This window comes from Melanostigma gelatinosum (assembly GCF_949748355.1).
Source record: "Melanostigma gelatinosum genome assembly, chromosome: 20".
NCBI lineage: Eukaryota > Metazoa > Chordata > Actinopteri > Perciformes > Zoarcidae > Melanostigma > Melanostigma gelatinosum.
The window spans coordinates 18609853-18628323 of record NC_136653.1 but is presented as its reverse complement, the minus strand read 5'-3'; the positions used below and the strand labels follow the sequence as shown (position 1 = coordinate 18628323).

The following is an 18471-nucleotide window of genomic DNA, read 5'->3' as shown; positions in this document are numbered from 1 at the left end:
TTACAGAGAGCAGCAATGCATAACATCCACACATCCGGGGAGAGAAATGGCGAAAACACAAGTTGGAATTGCAAATCAGTATATGTTGGATCATCTGCTGAATACAATGTTTATCTGAGGGAATATTAGTCCCCGTCCTGGTTAAAACTGGCTGCAAAAACTACATTTCCAGAGCTGAAGTACATACCAAAGTATTTTATTTCTAGGGGAGAGGGGTGGCTTCACAGACTGGTAACCTTTCCTTTGAATCCAAATATTCTGACCCCGAGTCAAGCAATGACTTCAAATGTGTCTTACACTCACAGTAGACGAAAAACTGTCACCAGAGGTGGGCTGGTCTCCTGTAAAGAGATGGAGAGTGGTGGGGCGGGTCTGAGCACTGACGCTACATTTAACTGAGCTGCATGCCGGTTGGTTGCATTTATATCTGGTTTTTCTACCAGTTGTCCCCAGCCCCTCCCGTTCTTACATTCTCCATCTACACCAAACTCAGAGACATTGTAAATCATTCAGCAAGTCTGGACTGGACTTTTTGAACTCTGGAGTGTTTTCACCGCTGTGCTGTACTTCAGGTAATCAGGGTAGTTATAGGAGCGCACAATAACTGCTCCAAGACAAGCCCAAGTGCAGCCCTAATTTCTCCTCCAAAGGGCTGAAAGCATACTCAAAAAATCAAATACAAAGTGGATAATTCGCTCAAAAAGGTGCCTAGCAGAGCAAAACACAAAGTACAAATTTAAAGATGATGCCAAATTCATTGGAGCCTCCTAACAAAATGAAACTGCAGTCTAAAAGACAAGCTACACGATATGTTCAATAAAGGAGCTACTCAGGTGCTCCAGTGGGTTGAATTAAAGAGGCCTTGTTACATTCAATTTGGACAATTTGATACGAGGGAAAACCCAAACAAGTCCAAAGGTTTCCAGTTCTTGATCGACGTAGATTGGCTGCTGTGAGGACTGAATTGTGACCTTTCTGTTGTAAGACATGCAATCTAACTGCACAGCCACCCTGCAGCCCTACACACGTGCTGCATCAACACCGTTTTCTCATGTAGCGTGCTGACATGACAGGGCTACAGAAATGATGATAAAACACGGAGACATCTGGGTTTTTTCTTCCTTTTATTCAAGGAGCCATAAGAGAGAAACTGCACATGAGAACAAAACAGTTTTTAAGGTCATGATGGGGGGAAAAGCCTGCTTAAAATGTTTAATTTCAATAAATGAGGAACAGAAAACTTTGATGACCCTGGAGTGACTTGCATGCTGCTTCAGCAACTTTGAATATAACAAGATTGTCTTTGACTGGTGGGAAGGGGAAGCAGTGGGGGAGGAAACAACAAGTGCTCAAGACGCTTCAGTGCAGAAAACTGGACTGACCCGGAAATGGCTTGCATTCAACCTCACCGACTCCATGAACCTCCAAAGGAGACAAAGAGAGCAAGATCCTCACAATAACGCCTTGTGAGATGATAGTTGATCTGACAACCGTAGAAAGGCCTCTAGACATCGGCTCACACAGCTTCTGGGTCTGAAGGGGAGATTAATGTGTCGTTGCGGTGGATTGACTGAGAAGAGCGGAGAAGTTGTAGTTTCTGTTAAAAAACAGAAGACAGTGTGAATGAGTGTGAGCATCACGGGCAGTTTGAAGCCGTTGCTGAGCTAAGGCCAAGTGCAATCATTGACTGTCCAATCTGTGAGGAAGAGCCAAGTGATGGCTTGAGCTATGTAGTCAAGCCAAAATATGTGGCTTGAAGAACGTCCTATACTTATATGGAGGACATAAAGGACTCTTCTACCGCTGAGTGAAATAGTTGCATGTCTAAGAGTAAGAGAGAAAACTGGAGATTTAAAGAGGTAGTATTGAATGCTTTAGAGAAAAACATATTGTGAAAGGAAACTAGATACAGTAATCGACTAACACATATTGTGAAATTGCATAAGCGTGAAATGGAAAGTCAAATTGAATAGACGAGGTGTTTGTTTTCCCTTTTTCATCCCCCGCTTTTCTGGGAAAAATGACCCTCAGAACATTGTGCTGTGAGAAATAAAGCAAAATATTTCAACAGTCAGATACTTAAAACAATAAAACAAGTCAAATAATAACCCTCTGTGGTCCGGGACATGTTTCTTTCCTGGAGCCGAGACATTCTTAACAAATACAAATGTGTATAAATTCAGTACTGACCATCACTGAGCACCAGTCTTGGGTTTCCCTAAGTAGCCAACTACCCCTTAACTAGGAAACCACATCAATATGTACTCTTGCTTTCGAGCAAGACACAAAAACACTATCTCTGCATAATGTTGCTTCTTGTCTGAAGACAGAGTTCACCACCTGTGGATACAGGTTTTACCTTTTTTTGTTTTTTTCCTGTCCTTGAAAAGGGATTTATTTGGTTTAGGTGAAAGGACAAAGCTTCCTCCACACGCACACAAATGCTGGAGGCCAGGAATGTTCAGCACAGCATCAGAGAATATTATTGAGCAGGATGTCAGGGTATCATTTGGAAAAAAGGCAGAATTTTTACCGCGGAGATCTCAACGAGCTGAGGAGAGCCAGTTGTTGTGCGGAGCCGTCCTGATCGACACTCAACAGAGTGGAGCCAAGTGGGGTGGAGAGCCACAGCACAGATCAAATAGTGGAGAGGAAAGGTCGACAGTATGCGATGGGGAGAGTTTAGTCTGCGCACACATGATGAGTGATGGAGATTAAAGCGAAGGGAAAGCTCGTGGGCATTGGAAGGCAGCGAGATTAAGGTTGTCTGGAGGAAAAGAAAACAGAGCTACGGAGACGACAGGGATCGAGACACACTCCTGATTTAACGGCAGCTTTCATTCTGAGGAGCCGCCCAGTCACGTCGCCCAAACCACACGCATCTGTATTCAGCGCTCGACTTTGAGCAGAAAGAGTCCATCTTTACCCTTTTCAAGCCACCCTCCTGGGGGAATGCAATGTTGACTGGCTCGAGCGGGTGCTCCAAACAACCCGCGTAGCATTTTGGTCCTACCGCTACAGAGCATCGAGTTTCATTAGGCTCTCCCCCTCTCTCGGGATAACCTTTAAAGAAATAAGACAAACTTTGAGGCTGGCTTTTCTCCGAGGCGAGCGAGTGAAGGGGACTTTTCAAAGGGACCAGAAGTTGGTCTTTCACAGGCTCATTAGACTGTTTTGCTATAGGAGCAATAAGGACAAGTCTTTATTCGCAATTAATTATTTATTATTATTATTTATAACCAGTGAAGCTTTTTAAATGACATTGTAAAGATATTCAAGAAAAATGGGCTTTTTTCTAAACACCAGTAACCTACCCTTCCCCCTCTCAAATGATGTAAAAGATGAATAAACCAAGGGCAAACATGTCTCTCTTTAATCTTAATCAAAGCTCCAGTATGCACACATCTGGATAGTTTGCTACATTATGTGCTTCACCGATCGTTCCCAAAGCTTCGAGCAGAGTTCTGACTCTACAATCAATCTCACGAAGCTCTTCAGCAGTGATGCACTTCACATTCTCTACCAGGTTACATGATCTTCACACTGCATACAGCGGGGTTTGTTTTTGACTTGCTGCCGCACACAAACACACATGCAGCAGCACATACACACATACGACTCACCCTCCACAGTCTCTTGGCCGACTCCACCCTGGAGGGTTTCCTGTGACGGCCCAGCGGTGTCCCCATCGTGTGATCGAAGATCATCATCAAGTCGCAGTACAGACTCGCTGTCCCGAGGACGCTGTAGCTGCTCTGCAAACGAGCCACTGTCTGCTTTGACAGCCCACCAGCCTTTCCCATTTAGGCAGCAGCTGCCACACCCAGAGCCATTACACCGTGTACTTCCCAGAAACTGCACGCAAACACAAACAACCGCCAGGCCCTCTGTCTCCAAACCCTGCTGCACGGCCCGCACATTAACGGGCTCCTAATGGAGGGCGGAAACCGTCACGGCCAAGATCAGCTTTCACTCTCTGCTGGGAGGCAACCCGCGCCAGGAGAGTCCTCCTGAACAGCAACTGAACTTATTCAAATTGCACGAGGCCCTCCTTGTTCTTATCATCGGCGTCACAATACGATTAGAGGGATTAAGCTAAGAAGCGAGAGGAGTGCCGAGATACAGATGCAGCGGCGGGAGTGTGGGAGGGGGAACAGATGTAATTCAACACCTCCATATGAGAAGCTGCTGAGGGAACAATCAGTGCTCAGCTGTTTATTCAGCCATTTCATCCGCAGCACGGCGGAGTGCACCAACAGGTAAACGGCTGATTTGATAGAGCATTACATTCACATGTTTATTTTTGTTATTTATGTTTTATGTTGTATGTAAGAACTGTGGCCAATGAGCCACTGTTGAATATATGAAAAAATGAATTTGATTTTGGGGATTTTCCCAGGTGAACCTAAAACGTACTGAACCGTGACCCCAAAACGTCAACGATGAACCGTGAATGTTTTGCCTCGTTCCACCCCTTCAATCACTGCATGTACACAGAACATGGACGCGATCAAAAGGCAAATTAACCAAATCAAGCTCAAGATAAACGAGCAATTTCAGAGGAAAATTAAGTGCATAAAAAATGACACAAACTCGTTATCAAATCTATTCATACACAAAGTTCACCGTAAAATGTTGCACGGAAAAGATATGCCATCGCCAAAACTAGTCGTGAAATAATACATAAAACCATCGTGAAAGCAATTACTTCGCTATCAAGTCTATTTTTTTTTTATTGGGTCCAGATGCAGAAGTGATGATTCATCTCAGTTGAAGCCTCATAATAACAATCTCACCCTCGTCAGGAACAGATCTCTCATCATGGCAGAGGCAATAAAAGATGACAAATCTGCTTTTGATGTCCGCTGCGACATTACGTTGCCCACATGTGTAAGAGATGAGACACTTCACATTTTCCAAGAGCTTAGAAGATACTTTTTTCAAGTGAGGGTTTGTGTGCAAATTTGTTGGTGTTTACACATTTGCAATATTTGCCCAGTCGGGCGCGACTTGATTGTAAATAATGAAAACCGCCACGCATTCACTCAAAGCCGTGATTTGCATCGGCTGCCCACACATGCACAGATGTTTAAAACAATAGTGCTTATCATTCAAGCTAAAGCTGCCAATTGAGGCGAGCCTGGATATAATTAATCTACTGAAACCCTGTTGATATGAAAACTTCCTTTTTGAATATTTGATCAGAGGCGTCCAGCCCAGAGGCTACTTGTGACAACAGTAAAACGTACATTAACCAGTTTACAATAACAATATAAACCCTTTAAGACAACAGCAAATGCACATTCATGCATTTCCTTTCTCTGAAAGCAAAGACAATCAAAGAAGTAATAAAGCTTACGCCTGTAACAAAGTCTCTGAAAAAACGATGCTCATTTGGGGAATTAGACAATATGTGAGAGAACGTTAACCCACTTCAGAAGCACAGCCTGTAAGCCTGATTCAATAAAAAGCTGTGCGCTAAATTGACTGAGTCAGGATTACAACCCTGGATCTAAAGCTTCACATACCTCTGGTTACCAACCAGCTATAGGATTAGTGCACCAGCAGCTAAATCGGAGGGAAAAACGTCGTGTTTCGTTTATTAATCGATTTATTTAGTGCATATGATGAAAACAAGCTGGCTGTTTTTGAACTTCAATATTACGGCAGAGATTAAAACCAGTTGTTTCTTCTTCAAGATAAGTTTAAAGCAACGCAACTTCCTTCATTGCACACGGTTGAGTTTATGACATGCTATGACGTGTTAAAATGTAGTGTAAGAGAGGCACAAAGCTAACAAAAGTTAACTGACTCAGTCGTGTCAGTTGGTATCTAAAGTTTGCTATTAGTTCATATTGGCTAACATTAGCAACGAGAAGCTAATGACGGACCAATTGAGGCCGTAGCAGCAAAACGCCGGTGTGTCAGAACTGGAGAAATAGTGTGAATCTAAGTTGTAAGGGAAGACTTCTTTGGACTCAGTGCATGCAAATATGATTGAGCACTCGGCTCGGAAAAGGTTGTTTTGACGTACAGGACATTATTTATCAGCAGTGTGTATTATTCAGTCCGACAACCACTGTTGCAGCCCCATCCGAGGCCTTCAACGGTCAGCGTAAGGCTGACAAACAGTGACGGATAAAGCGTGCCGGCTGCATTCTGCAGCTGCTACATGGCTGACAGCCCCTGAAAGGGATTACTAATGGATCAGATGGAGCAAAAAAGACAAAACTACTGCAGGCGGTGTGGGAACGCTGGGGAGGCCGCGGCCGTTACCTGTCCGTTTGACGGGAGAGAGAGAGGAGAAATAAAGATCGGGGCTCAGTGAGAGAGAGGAAAGAGGAGAGGAATGGAGGAAAAGTGTGTACGAGAGGAGAAGAGGAAGGAGAACGAATAGGAAACCCTGAGAAAGTGACACTTTGGACAGACTCAGAGGCAGCGCAGTGCACACTCAGCTTGCCTTGGGAGGACATATCCGCTGGGATGGAGGGGAGCCGTTGGGTGTATTTGCCTCCAACCTGCAAACACAGCAATGCCTCTGCGGTACCTCCCCCCCCCCCTGAAGCACAGACACTGCAGCTCTCAGGAACGGTCATTAATGTCGTGTCCGGGCTTCATTTCCCGTCAGATCAAAGGTGACGAGGGGGCCGCGGCCTCAAGGCCAAACACGGAGTCAAAGAGCACTTCTAAGCGAGAGCATGGAAACGTTTTGTACACACACACTTCTATTTGATTTGCTATAATTCTTTATGCTCATGATCATGCTATTGCCGTGTGGTAACGCCGTTGCCAGAGGGAAACATTCTGCCAACTCGTCAAGGACTCTCCAAAACACTACATTTGAGTCAGCTGCTGATAGTTGTATTCGTGAAACGTGTTGTCGGGAAAATAAAACCCTTAACTTAAGACAAACAACAAGCACTCTACCATTAAAAGGCAACAACTTAGCAAATGCTTTAAGGCCAACACTCTTATCGTTTTGGACAATGATTAATAGAATGAATACAATTCATTAATATTCATAAAACAGCAAAGCTAAAGGCAGAATGCACAGCAACAATCTCCATCATGTCAATGTGTGTTCATTACAGAGGTCTAAAAGACTTTTTTCTCTTAGAAAACAAATACAAATTAACTTCTTTCACAAATTGTGTTGAATTAAGTGTGTTTTCAGTGTACCAGGAAGCATATCCTTGGACTAGAAAACTGTGTCCTTCCTATACATATGATATACAATATTTATGTTTGACGGTGAGTCAATGGACCGCCAGCATAATGTCGTCTGCTTCTCAGTCTTTTCACATCCAGGAGTCCATCGATAGAAGCTGAACTCATTTCACAAATAGCCTTCCATCTGCTATTCCATCAACTTATTTTCCATTTCTTTTGTTCAAATAAAGTTATTTTTTCAGTACCGGAGAGTAATTCTTCACACATGTACGGGGAGGTGAATTTGAACACGGCCTCTCTAAGTCCTATAATGGTTGTACGGATTTAAAACAAATAAAAAAAGGGCCGAGGTCCATTTAAGGACTGTGTCTCATAAGTTTATATCACATGAAACTAACAATCTGCGTGTTTTTGGTGGCGTAGAATGAGAACGGACACAAACCAAACACTGGGTTCTAAAGAATTCCTTTTGACTTTTTAACATCACCTGAAGGCCATTGTAGTTCTCCGACACAGAGGGGTATTCAGTTTGTTGCTAGATGCCATTAAATCCTACACACTGCTCCTTTAAATCAGCACAAGAGCATCTTTATGCGTTTATAAATGCTTTACTATTACGTTTAGCCATGAGCATTTGGTTCTATCATCTGTTAAACGTGACATCTTCTAAATATTGGAAGGACGATGCAGTCCAACCCACTTGCCAAACAGATTGTGATGTTGGACACGTTCAATGTTTGATGACAATGTCTTTCAATGAATTTGTCCCATAACATCTGCACATGGCAAACAGTTTGGTTGAGCTTTGTATTTGCGTGAGGCTATGTACACGGTTATGTCACGGTTAGGGATTTCAAAACACTGTGATTAAGGTGTGGAGAGATACTGTGGGCACAGGTGAGGGACAGGTGTGGTTACGCAAGAAAAAATGCGTAACATGGTCAGAGAAAGTGAAATAAAATCAATATCACAATGCTCCCTGAGCTAGAATGGATTAAGCAAAAAGACTTCAAATATTCCTCTTGGAACAATGTATCAAAGGTGAATTTCATCCTGATGCAGCAATATAAAATAACACAATCACACTCCGCTCTGTCACAGATAGAAGGCTGAACTGCCATGTTCAACTCCGAGCAACCTGACAATGAGAGACGATCCGTTTGCTATTTTTAACCCACCCCTTGTGCTGCGGAGATGAAACGCAACCCTTCTGCGTTTCAACATCGTGAAAAACATGTCAGGGCGCCCCTGAGATTTGAGTGGAAAAAATAGAGGAAAAACAGCACAAAGGCATGCTTTGTTCAGCTGTGGATTGTTCCGTGTTGATGTGGAAACCTGTGTATCTGCCACCAGTCATTACCTGCGGGGGAACTCTGGTCTCTGTCTTGTAGAATGGTGATTTGTTTGAGTGCTGAAATGAGTATTATCCAGACAGACGGACGTTCCAGGAAGAGGTCCAGACCGATAAGTGGTCTGGTGTCAGATGACACGACCTGAGCCATTCTGTGGCATTATGGGCCTGTGCCATACAGTTCATTCCAGGATGTTTTAGCTGTGCTGACTAGGCTTCGGAGGTACGACGAGATTATTCAATTATGCAACGTCCGTTATGAATTTTGCTATATATACTCAGTCCATCTTTTTCTCTTGCTTTCGCCATTTCCTTTACCCCTCTGTGGTTATGGCTGTCGCAACATTCCCGTCTCAGGCCATGAACTCCACATCGCTGGCCTGTGACGAGAGAATAAATCCACGAACGCGAGCCGCTACTGTTAGTTCTACAGCAGCCACTGGTCCACAGCAACGGCCTCGGCATGTGCAGGCAGCCAACCCATGAGCACTCACTCTACTGTGAACTATTTACAGTGTGCGTAGATAAAGACACCGACAGCAGCAACAATGACACAGCACTGCACACGCAAGTAGTGTTCAGTAAAAACTCAAAAAATGATTTCATTTGCACAGCACTGAAAGTTTACAGCCGTCAATACTAATAGCGATTTTCTGAAACGGTCGTGTAGATAAGTTTAAATGATGCTTTTTGCATCGCATTTCATTTGCTTTTTTCGAGCCAGAAAACAGCATCAATTATTTATAATGGAGAAAAGTAGCCGCTGCTAATTGCTGCCGTCTGCCTAAGTTGTTGCTAAACGGAGGACTCAAGGAGGAGACGGGGATCGAACCGTCAACGCTGAAGTTAATGGACGACACACCGCACCGGCTGAGCCGCAACCCACAGTTGTTAAAATACGAGATGTTGGAATGGCCGAAGATTGAGATGTTTATATTATAATACACCTCTTCAGGAGAGATATATCACAAGGAAACAGACAGAATTATGTTTCTGGTAATGTCATTTTACCGCGCAAGCTTAATTAATCAAAATGTCTTCTGGCTGCAAATGCATAATGCTCATCTGTATGTGGGTATGTTCCTGTTCTTCACGTGTGAACCCGAGTGTTGTTTGTTCACACATATCTGATACGGCTCAGGAGGAGGCGTTGAAATCTACCTCAGTGTGAAATGAATGCTAATGCCCAAAGTTCATGCACTATTTAAAGGGGACAACCTCACTTGTTCAGAGCTCGCCCACATACATTTGAGTATCTGGAGTGCCTACCGACTGTGAAATAAGATGAACCACTCGGTTATTGCACATTTAAAGCATGCAAAAATGCTCTAGTAGAAACCCAAAATACAATTATGGACCTGAAAATGAGTACGATATTGCTCCTTTAAAACTCTTCGATTTGTCATTTCCTTGTATTTCATTGTAACCGTAATTTAGCCGGTTGAAAATGGGTCAAAGACGTTCAGACCCCATTTCAACGCGTTTTCACCAGAAATCAACGTTGAAATCTGGGTTGGTGCTCACTGGGTTAGATGTGAGAGGTGAGCTCTGCATCGCAGCTGCTTTGATGATTGATTTCTTTGTGTCTGCTGAAAGTTGGAGAGATGGTAAGTGTCTTTGACCCGCAGACAATTTATGAAACTACCCGATTCATTTCCCGACAACAAACGCTTTTTCGGAAACGGCTTTGTTGAGCTTGCAGTATAAAAACCACGAGATCCATCAAACACTAACATTCATCCAAAGCCTTCACCTATAATGAGGGCATACCTTATTACCCTGCCAGTGTTGTTGCTGCTTCCTCCATTGGACTCGTTGACCGTGAGGCACAGTCAGGTGATGTACTTCCTTCCATCCAGCTGTACTGATCAGATCCTCCAGTCTGCAGCAGGCTGGGTCACCATCGGGTTCACCATTCATCTCTTATTACATTACAAAAACACTATTCAGTTATCTGCTTCTGGTTTTGATCAAGTGTCTCTCTGTTGGCCCCTTTGCCTTCAAGGCAAACGCTCTCTCTCGTCCGTCGCCGTCCCCTTCGTCCCTCTGTCTCTGTACTTTCCCTTCATCATCCCTCATCCCCTCTGTATCATTGATTTAACCTCACTTTGTACGACTGGCCTTCTGTCCCCGCAGACACCGCTTCCAGAACGATACGTTACAGCCTTGGACATGACACACCTCACTCTGAGACAGGAACAGGACAGCCTCTAGTGATGCACCGCCGGCACTTCACGCGAGGCTCTCAAACCTCTAATGCAGCTGAGAAATACTGTCTGATGTCAACATTCCTATAATACACTGCTACATTTCATATGCAAGTGAGCCGTTTCCATAACTTTGAAAGGGTATTTTCAACATTTAAGCTCCGTCAAATGTCAGAAAAGCTATAAGAAGACTATTTTTGGATCCCGGGAGCTCAATACGCTTGACGGATTAGCTTTGATTCACTGCAATATGCTTTAACTTAGAGAAGTACTCTGTGTCAAATCATATGAAACAGACTTTTATATGAATTCATGAAGATTAAGAAAAAGGCATTGATACACATAAGGACCGCTTCTTAAGCTCGAAACAAAGCGTAAACGAGCGGCTAATTTAGGATCCTCAGAGCGAGGCGCCAACTCGACTCTTTTGGGAGGGCCAGACCTAACTGCATCATATAACAGTCAACTCCTGTGTTAAGTTTGATGCACTACCGGTCACACTTTTATATTTAAATCACATGTTTGTTGTGCACCAGCAGGAATGCTTGAGTTATTTGCCTCCCTGCTGCTTCCTCCCTAATCTTAGAAATACTGCGTCCAGTAATAAATAATGACTAAATCAGCGCTCCGCTTTTCTGACCACAAACAGTGAAGCGCAGCGCAGCCCTCCCGGCCCGGGCTCGTGTGTTTGTGCACGCAGCTACGTGCACGTGTCAGAGAGACGGATAAGGTGGAAGAGCTCTGCTTAAAACCCAGAAGAGGAGCATTTCGGGGACTGCCTCCGCCTCCTCCAGCTCCTCTCCCTACAGTGGAATCGCCCTGTTAAGAGGGAGGATATGAATTCATTTTACGCTGCGATGACGCTATTAATGCCCACCATCTATTCTCGTCAGCTGGCTGCCAGAACAGCAGCGGCACCACAAAGAGGAATGCAGCACCGGTTGGGGAGTTGCAGACGTCAACAGTGAGACACATGACGCCACCGTGGTATTGATGGATGGCCTCTTTTTCCCCAGAGTTATCTAAAGCCTTTCCTCCGTTTACTGACCATTTCTTGCTCCATTTCTACAAAGCACAGCTTCCAAGGGACATGACAGAACTCTAATAGGGGCAGGGGAGAGTTTTGGTAGCCTTCTGAGAGGACTATTTTGATTCAAACTGCCATTATTTTACAAATGCCTTCAGTGAGTGGTACGGGATTATCTTATGCTGCTACCCCTCCCTCTGTGCTCATCGGATTATTGCGAGACAGAGAATTAAAGCGGATGCAGAGGGAAGGTTTCTGCCATTCATTTAATCAGAGAGTCCTTTTTCTGCAGTTCTTGGCGTGTTATTTGTAACGGTCCAACCATTATAAAACGATTACTGCACATAAATACACGCACCCACCCAGAACAACTTTGACAGGAACACATTCAAAATCAACTGCAGTCTCTGTTCCGTCCAATGACTTCCTTCGGCCCGCCGTGATTGGTCTTCGCATGAGGAGAACAGAGCTGCGCACAGTTGTCCCGCCCCTTAATGTGTACCTGATTGGGTTGGCAAGAGCTTCTCGACGATAAATAAACCATAATGCCGTTTCACACCCGTCTGGCTCCATAATTCATCATCTGGGGGTAAATGGTGATAAACATGAAGTGTTCAAGGGTTCAAGGGTGAAGGGGAAATTACCTCGATGAGGAAACAGAGCTGGGGTTTCAAAGAGGCTTGTCACTGAAGATTTAGACAGGAATCAAGTGAAGGCTCGTGTGTGTGTGCATCTGTGTGTGTGTTTGGCTGATGGATAAAACAAAGAAGGAGAAGGTGTGTGTGCATCAATGTGCAGCAGTGGATTTACCCCACGGGGGGGCGGGGGGCTATTTGATTAGATTGTAATGAGTTGTTTCACAGGCTGGGAATCATCATCAGAGAGGATTTCAGACTAAGATCTCTATCAAATGTATTGACAGAGAAGGATTTATCCCCACGATGGAGAATAAGTCAAGCTCCTGCTGAACAAAGGCAATAATGAGTTGTTTCAAATGCATTGTCTGCTTAGAGTCCCCACATATAGAACAAACACTGATCAGTAACCAGTAATCATAGGATCGGAAGTTCAAACTAATCGATCTGACATGATAATATTGTGATCCAGTGCCTCTTGGTCTCGGTGACGAGAAATTCATGACATTGACTGCAATTTCCGCGATTAATCAAGCGGCAACATAAACTGCAGTTCCTAAAATGGTCAATCCACACAGACCATAATGTTCAAATGCCCTACTTTACAGCAGAGACAAACATCTGGTACTCGAGTAATCTCGCTCACGGCAACTGTAGGAGGGGTCGCTTTGAGTGACAGGTGGCTGTCGTACCAGGTCGCTAGCTGCTTGCTGTCTTTCTCTGACGCATCAAGCTCCACCACCGCTCCACCTCTTCACCAATTTTCAGAGCCAAGATGGCAGAAACCAATGGGTCACGTCAGGAGGACTATGTCCATATTTTACACGATCTATGCAATTAATATGTCTGAGAGGACGAGTTTTGGCATTGGGGGACTTGGTTGTATTCCAGCCAAGCAGATGTGCAACTTGAGTTTCACTCAGTTAAAAAACTTGGCACAGAAAAAGGTGTCCTTTAACAGCCAAGTGTCCTTCAGCGGGACAGCGAACCCCAACCCGCACCCAAATTACGTCTGATGACGCATTCGCCAAATGTCTAAACTGCAAATATGACTGTGATCTTGGTGAGAAACTACACAGCAGAACAATAAGGCAGCAGGTGCTGGAGATGGGAGGAAAGAGTTGGGAATAGACCACACGGCTAAAGAATGAAGGTATTTAACTCACACTTTTATCCAGTCATGAGTGTAGTGAAGCAAACATCGACAAGCACACATTAATAAGCGACACAATATGATAGCAGAGAATGTGCTGCAGTAAATTAAGCCTTTTGTTGCAGAATGAGACACTCGTCTGGTGTTCTTATCCGCCACTAAGAGCCGAGTGTGACGGAGAAGTGCTGTGCAGGGAGGGAGCAGCAGCTGAGGAGAAACGGGCGGATGAAGTTTTGAGGCGGCGGAGCGGGGCTGTGCGGCGGCCCCCGTGGGGCGGCTGAGTGACTGAATGAGCTCTTCATCCCAGTGGGCTCTACTTCTCATCCACGCAGCATGATATAAATGTCACCTCCACCACACTCTCATTAAGTCCACACAGCTGGATAGATGCCAAAGCTTGGATTGACATTAAGAAGGCAGAGTAAGAGTGCTCTACAGATATATGTGTGGGTACGATGTATATTGAATTGGTAGAGGAAGGTCAGAACAGCTAAACAAAACTGCACCAATAAAAGAATAGAACAGAGATCACGTGATCACAACCTTGCCCTGCGATAATCACGACAGAGGCCTGTACTCACACCTCTCTCAGTCTGACGAAGCTCTTCTTCTATCCCCCGCCACGCTCTCAGCTTGATGAATAGGGACTGTACATCACTGCTTGTATTGATTTTAGATCATGTCGGAGTTCTCTCCACCAACAAACACAAAGACAGGGCCGCAGGTCAATAAATCAACCTCATGTTATATTCATGTACACGTCAACCAGCGTTTTACCTCCTGCGGTGTATACTGTACCGCACTGCAGTCGCTGAGACACAGATGTTTGGGTACAGAGAACTTTAAACATGAAAGCACACATACATATATAGAAATATAATGCTTAGGTGGAGATTACCAATGACAGAACGTGCTGCGCAAACAAATGACCCTTGAATTATTATTCTATCCGAGTTATTCACACAGCAGAACTCCTGGACAAGTTATTTCAGTTGTATGTGCCTTTATTCGGCCCGTCATGCTTTAATGAGTCTCACGTTCTACATGCAAAGAGAGCTCAGTGCTCAGAGCGCACACAGGACACGCAATCAAGTTCCACCTCTGTACCGAGTCAAATCACCGCTCTGTGTTTGAGATTAAAGAAGCTGAAAAGATCAGAAAATGTTGCTCATTTTACAAATTCAACATTCTATTGAAGTTATTATGAGCGACACTGTTACAAATACCAGTTACTGGTCTCTAGTTGGTTAAAAGCATATCTTTAGCATAGACAGCTTATTGTTAACTGAAAGTTATTGTCACTACTTCAGAGATGATAACAATGACGTCACATTTCAATTTGCAGAACATCTTGGTGTTCAGCCTCCTAAAGTAGATTTATGTCTGTTTACAACGCGAGTGCTGCAGAGGACACAATAATGATCGTGAGACTGCTCAACTCTTTTATTAAAGTCAATGTTGGAGTACAATGTCCAGGAAGAACGCAGAGTCAATTTGTCTACAGAGAAAGTCAATTTCCCTTCACTCCTATCGAATATGAAGTTATATTGATACATTTCTACAGATGACAGCCTGTTGGAGGTGTGTTATATTTCCATTGACATTGTCATCCTACCCGGCCTGTCCGACAGTTTCTCAACGGAACAATGATCATTGAAAATGACAAGCTCCAACACCAGCCAAACACTGACGCACGGAGTTTTGAGTTTATTTTGCAGACAGAAATGACAGCAGATACAAAAATATCCGATGCTCAAGTCAGACCCACAGATTAGCGTGTAAAATCACAACGCAACACTTATTTCCAAACATCAAATACACAAAAGTCAAGCTACTAGACACAACATGCATTCCAAAGTTATCTACCTCGAATATTTCACATGTATTGCTTTCAGCTTTTTGGCTTTTGCGATAAACCACTAAACCAGGCCGAGCATTGCATAGTCAAAGTGGCACTAGAGTAAGGCTACAACCAGCAGCTTCCTTCTCCTAAAATTAAACAATCGAGTGGAGCGAGACAGCAATCTCAACTCGCTGGCTGATTTCTTCAGTGTTCCCGTCTCACCAGGGAGACCCTGATCCATAGTCACCCCACACTGGTCCCTGGTTCAATACAGTCCATTCTTATTTTCTGGTTGTCAAATGGAGCAAGGAACCTGGACTTGTCCAGACCATACTGACCAAGCTGATTTTGGGGGCAAAAAACAAATACCAGAAGACTGCTGAGAGAAACAACAGCAGACAGCAGAGGGACAATGGCATCCATCGATCTGAAATCCACCTAATCTAGAAGATCTATCCATCATCTGTAACCACTAATCCTTTACAGGGTTATAGGAGGCTGGAGCCAATCCCACATTGGACAGGTCGCCAGGCAAGTGATCTAGAAGATCCTATACAATGATATTTAGAGTACCTCTTGGGTGCCCAGTATGCTAAGCAATAAAAAGGGAACTTTTCTGTGTCGCTGTTTTGCTATCTCGGATGTGAAGACTCTATTGCTCAGTTTGCAGATGGAACCTTGTGATTCAAAGTCACACTTGGGCCTTAAATACCACTTATAATAATGATGGCAAGGATTCAAAAAGGTCAACGTAGTCACAACAACAGACAACAGACTGTTTTATAATATCTGGAGTAAACGGACTCATAAAAACAGCCCCTTAAAAGCTCTTTGCCATGAGTTACTGTTTCAGCACCATGGACAGCGACAACAGCGGGCGACTCCAGCGTGCGTCACTGTTTCAGCACCACGGACAGCGCCACATGTCTGCTCGAACACTTGGCAGCGGTTTCAGCCTCAGGCAGGTGCTTTGGACAACAAACACGGATTCAAATACCAAGGTGACCCTGCAGAACTGGATGACATTCAACTAAACAGTTTAATATCAATATTTACAGATATTGAGCATATTTGGAGAAACAAAAACAAGAAAAACCACCCAAAAGAGAGATAATAAGGTGGATCCTGGGGAATGTCGTATGACATGATTTAAACGTTAGTGCCACTCATTCCAAGCTAGACTTAAACAGCATCGGAACACGTGCAAAAGCAGCGCACGATCAGCGTCTAAACGTGTTAAAATAGTGACGCGCCATTAGGTGACCAGACAGCGCTACTGAGCGCATGCCGCTTTACAAGAGACGCAACTGACGCGTCACTCATTGACAGACAAGCCAACCAATTGATGCATTGACGCACAAGTTTGCCAAGTTTGCCTTTAAAATTGGGGAGTTGTAATGAACAGCAAAGGGGCATTAAGTAGACCCGTTCTTTCGTATACGTTTAACATGAATACGGCTATATCGTGCTATTCCAGAGTCGATCACTGCGTAAAACTAGTTGGTCCCAACATGAAACCGGACAAGCAAGAGGTGACGGCAGCGTGAAGTTTCTTACGTCCTCGTCCTCGCACTGCTGACGGTACTGAAGCCGGGGTCGCTGGCTCTCCGCCGCCCTCTCCCCGTCCACACCTTGCCCGAGGAGATGGCTCGCCTCCGGAGGGCTGGGGAAGGATTTGTTTGTGTCGATCTTGCCGGTTAATCTCCGATACAGTGACGCCATGTTGACTGTTTGTCACACAAAAAAAGTCTCTCAATAAATGCAACAACAAAAAAAGTCCAAGTCAGAGGAGGTCAATGAGGACGGGATGAGGTCGTTCGATTGGACGATGCCCTAGTTCAGCTGGAGAAAAACAAAGACTCCAAGCTGAGGTCAGGATTCAGATCACGTACTTACAGGCTCGCTGGTCGGCTTTCACCGATGCTGCAGCGACGCGGCTTCCACACTTTCACAACGTGATGCAACAAATTAAATAAAAACAACGGAGTGCGGGTTACTGGAGAGACCGGTAAAAGCTGTCAGGATCCGGACCCGTAAAACGGAGAAAGCCAGCCACAGCGAGATCCCGACTCCCTCTTTCCCTTCCCTCGTGGCAGGAAAGAAAGTGACCGCTGATAAACGTTCGGGGACTAACAGGTCTTTGCATTACAAATGAGCACAGAGACCTGCAGATGTGCCCGGACAGCTGCGAGCGACGCAACGCCACATTAACAGATCAGATATCAGAGGTTCGCGGTCGAAACTTATCATGAGTTTGCAGATAGAGAGGAGCTCAAGTATCTCTGTTAGTGTCTCATCAGTGCCTCCGTTCGGGTCGACAGATGTGTGGTGCGGAGAACAAGAGTGCCCCCATGTGGAGAAAGAACAACAGGATACAGTTGACAGGCATAGCACATTTTAAAGGAGCGAAGTATTATGCACCATCAAATAAAACAGATGAATTCATCTGACATCACTCAGAACGGTTTTCCACATTTTGTATGTTGTTTTTTCTCTGCAGGAGTCATGTGACAGGTGACACTCATTTGTTTTCCATTTGAAGGTAACTTGCTGTTTTATTTTCCTAATTCCACTAATTGAGCAAGTTACTGCTGGCGATTTACAGTAAGGACAATATATCATACATGCAGTCAGGCTTAAATAGGTCAAAGTGAACTGATGTGCATTAAAATGAAGAGCCAAATGAAGTGTTGCTGCAACCTTAAAACTTCCATTAATGTTAAACCTTGGAGCTATATGGTGCACAGCATGTAGATAGGGTTGCAACAAATGCTCATCTTCAGCATCAATAATCTTCCCATTGTCTGTTTTGTTTGAAAATGTATATATAATTGCAGAACCCAAGAGGACATCATCAAATTATTTGTTTTATCTGACCAAAGATTTAAAAAAGGTTGACTGTCAAATATGACAAAGAAAAGCATCAAATCCTCATATATGAGGAGCTTGAACTGCTGAATGTTCAGCATTTCTGCTGGAAAAGGGACTAAAATAATAAAAAAAATTGTAAAATAGTTAATCAACCATTTCATCTGTGTGTGGAAATGAGTAACGGCAAACTACTGTTACATTGGAGTTTCCAGAC

At 44.2% G+C, this 18471-nt stretch overlaps 1 protein-coding gene across 1 annotated transcript in view; it reads right to left on the bottom strand.

Moving 5' to 3' along the window:
* LOC306794381 (A-type potassium channel modulatory protein DPP6-like) overlaps positions 1-17108 on the bottom strand; it is a gene marked incomplete at its 5' end in the record, with an annotated part of 108345 nt that extends 91237 nt beyond the window's left edge. Inside the window, one exon of the mRNA XM_079292416.1 lies at positions 16944-17108. Within this exon, the coding sequence (XP_079148542.1) occupies positions 16944-17108 (165 nt within the window). The remainder of the gene's footprint in view (positions 1-16943) is intronic.
* Between the last annotated feature and the right edge of the window lie 1363 nt (positions 17109-18471).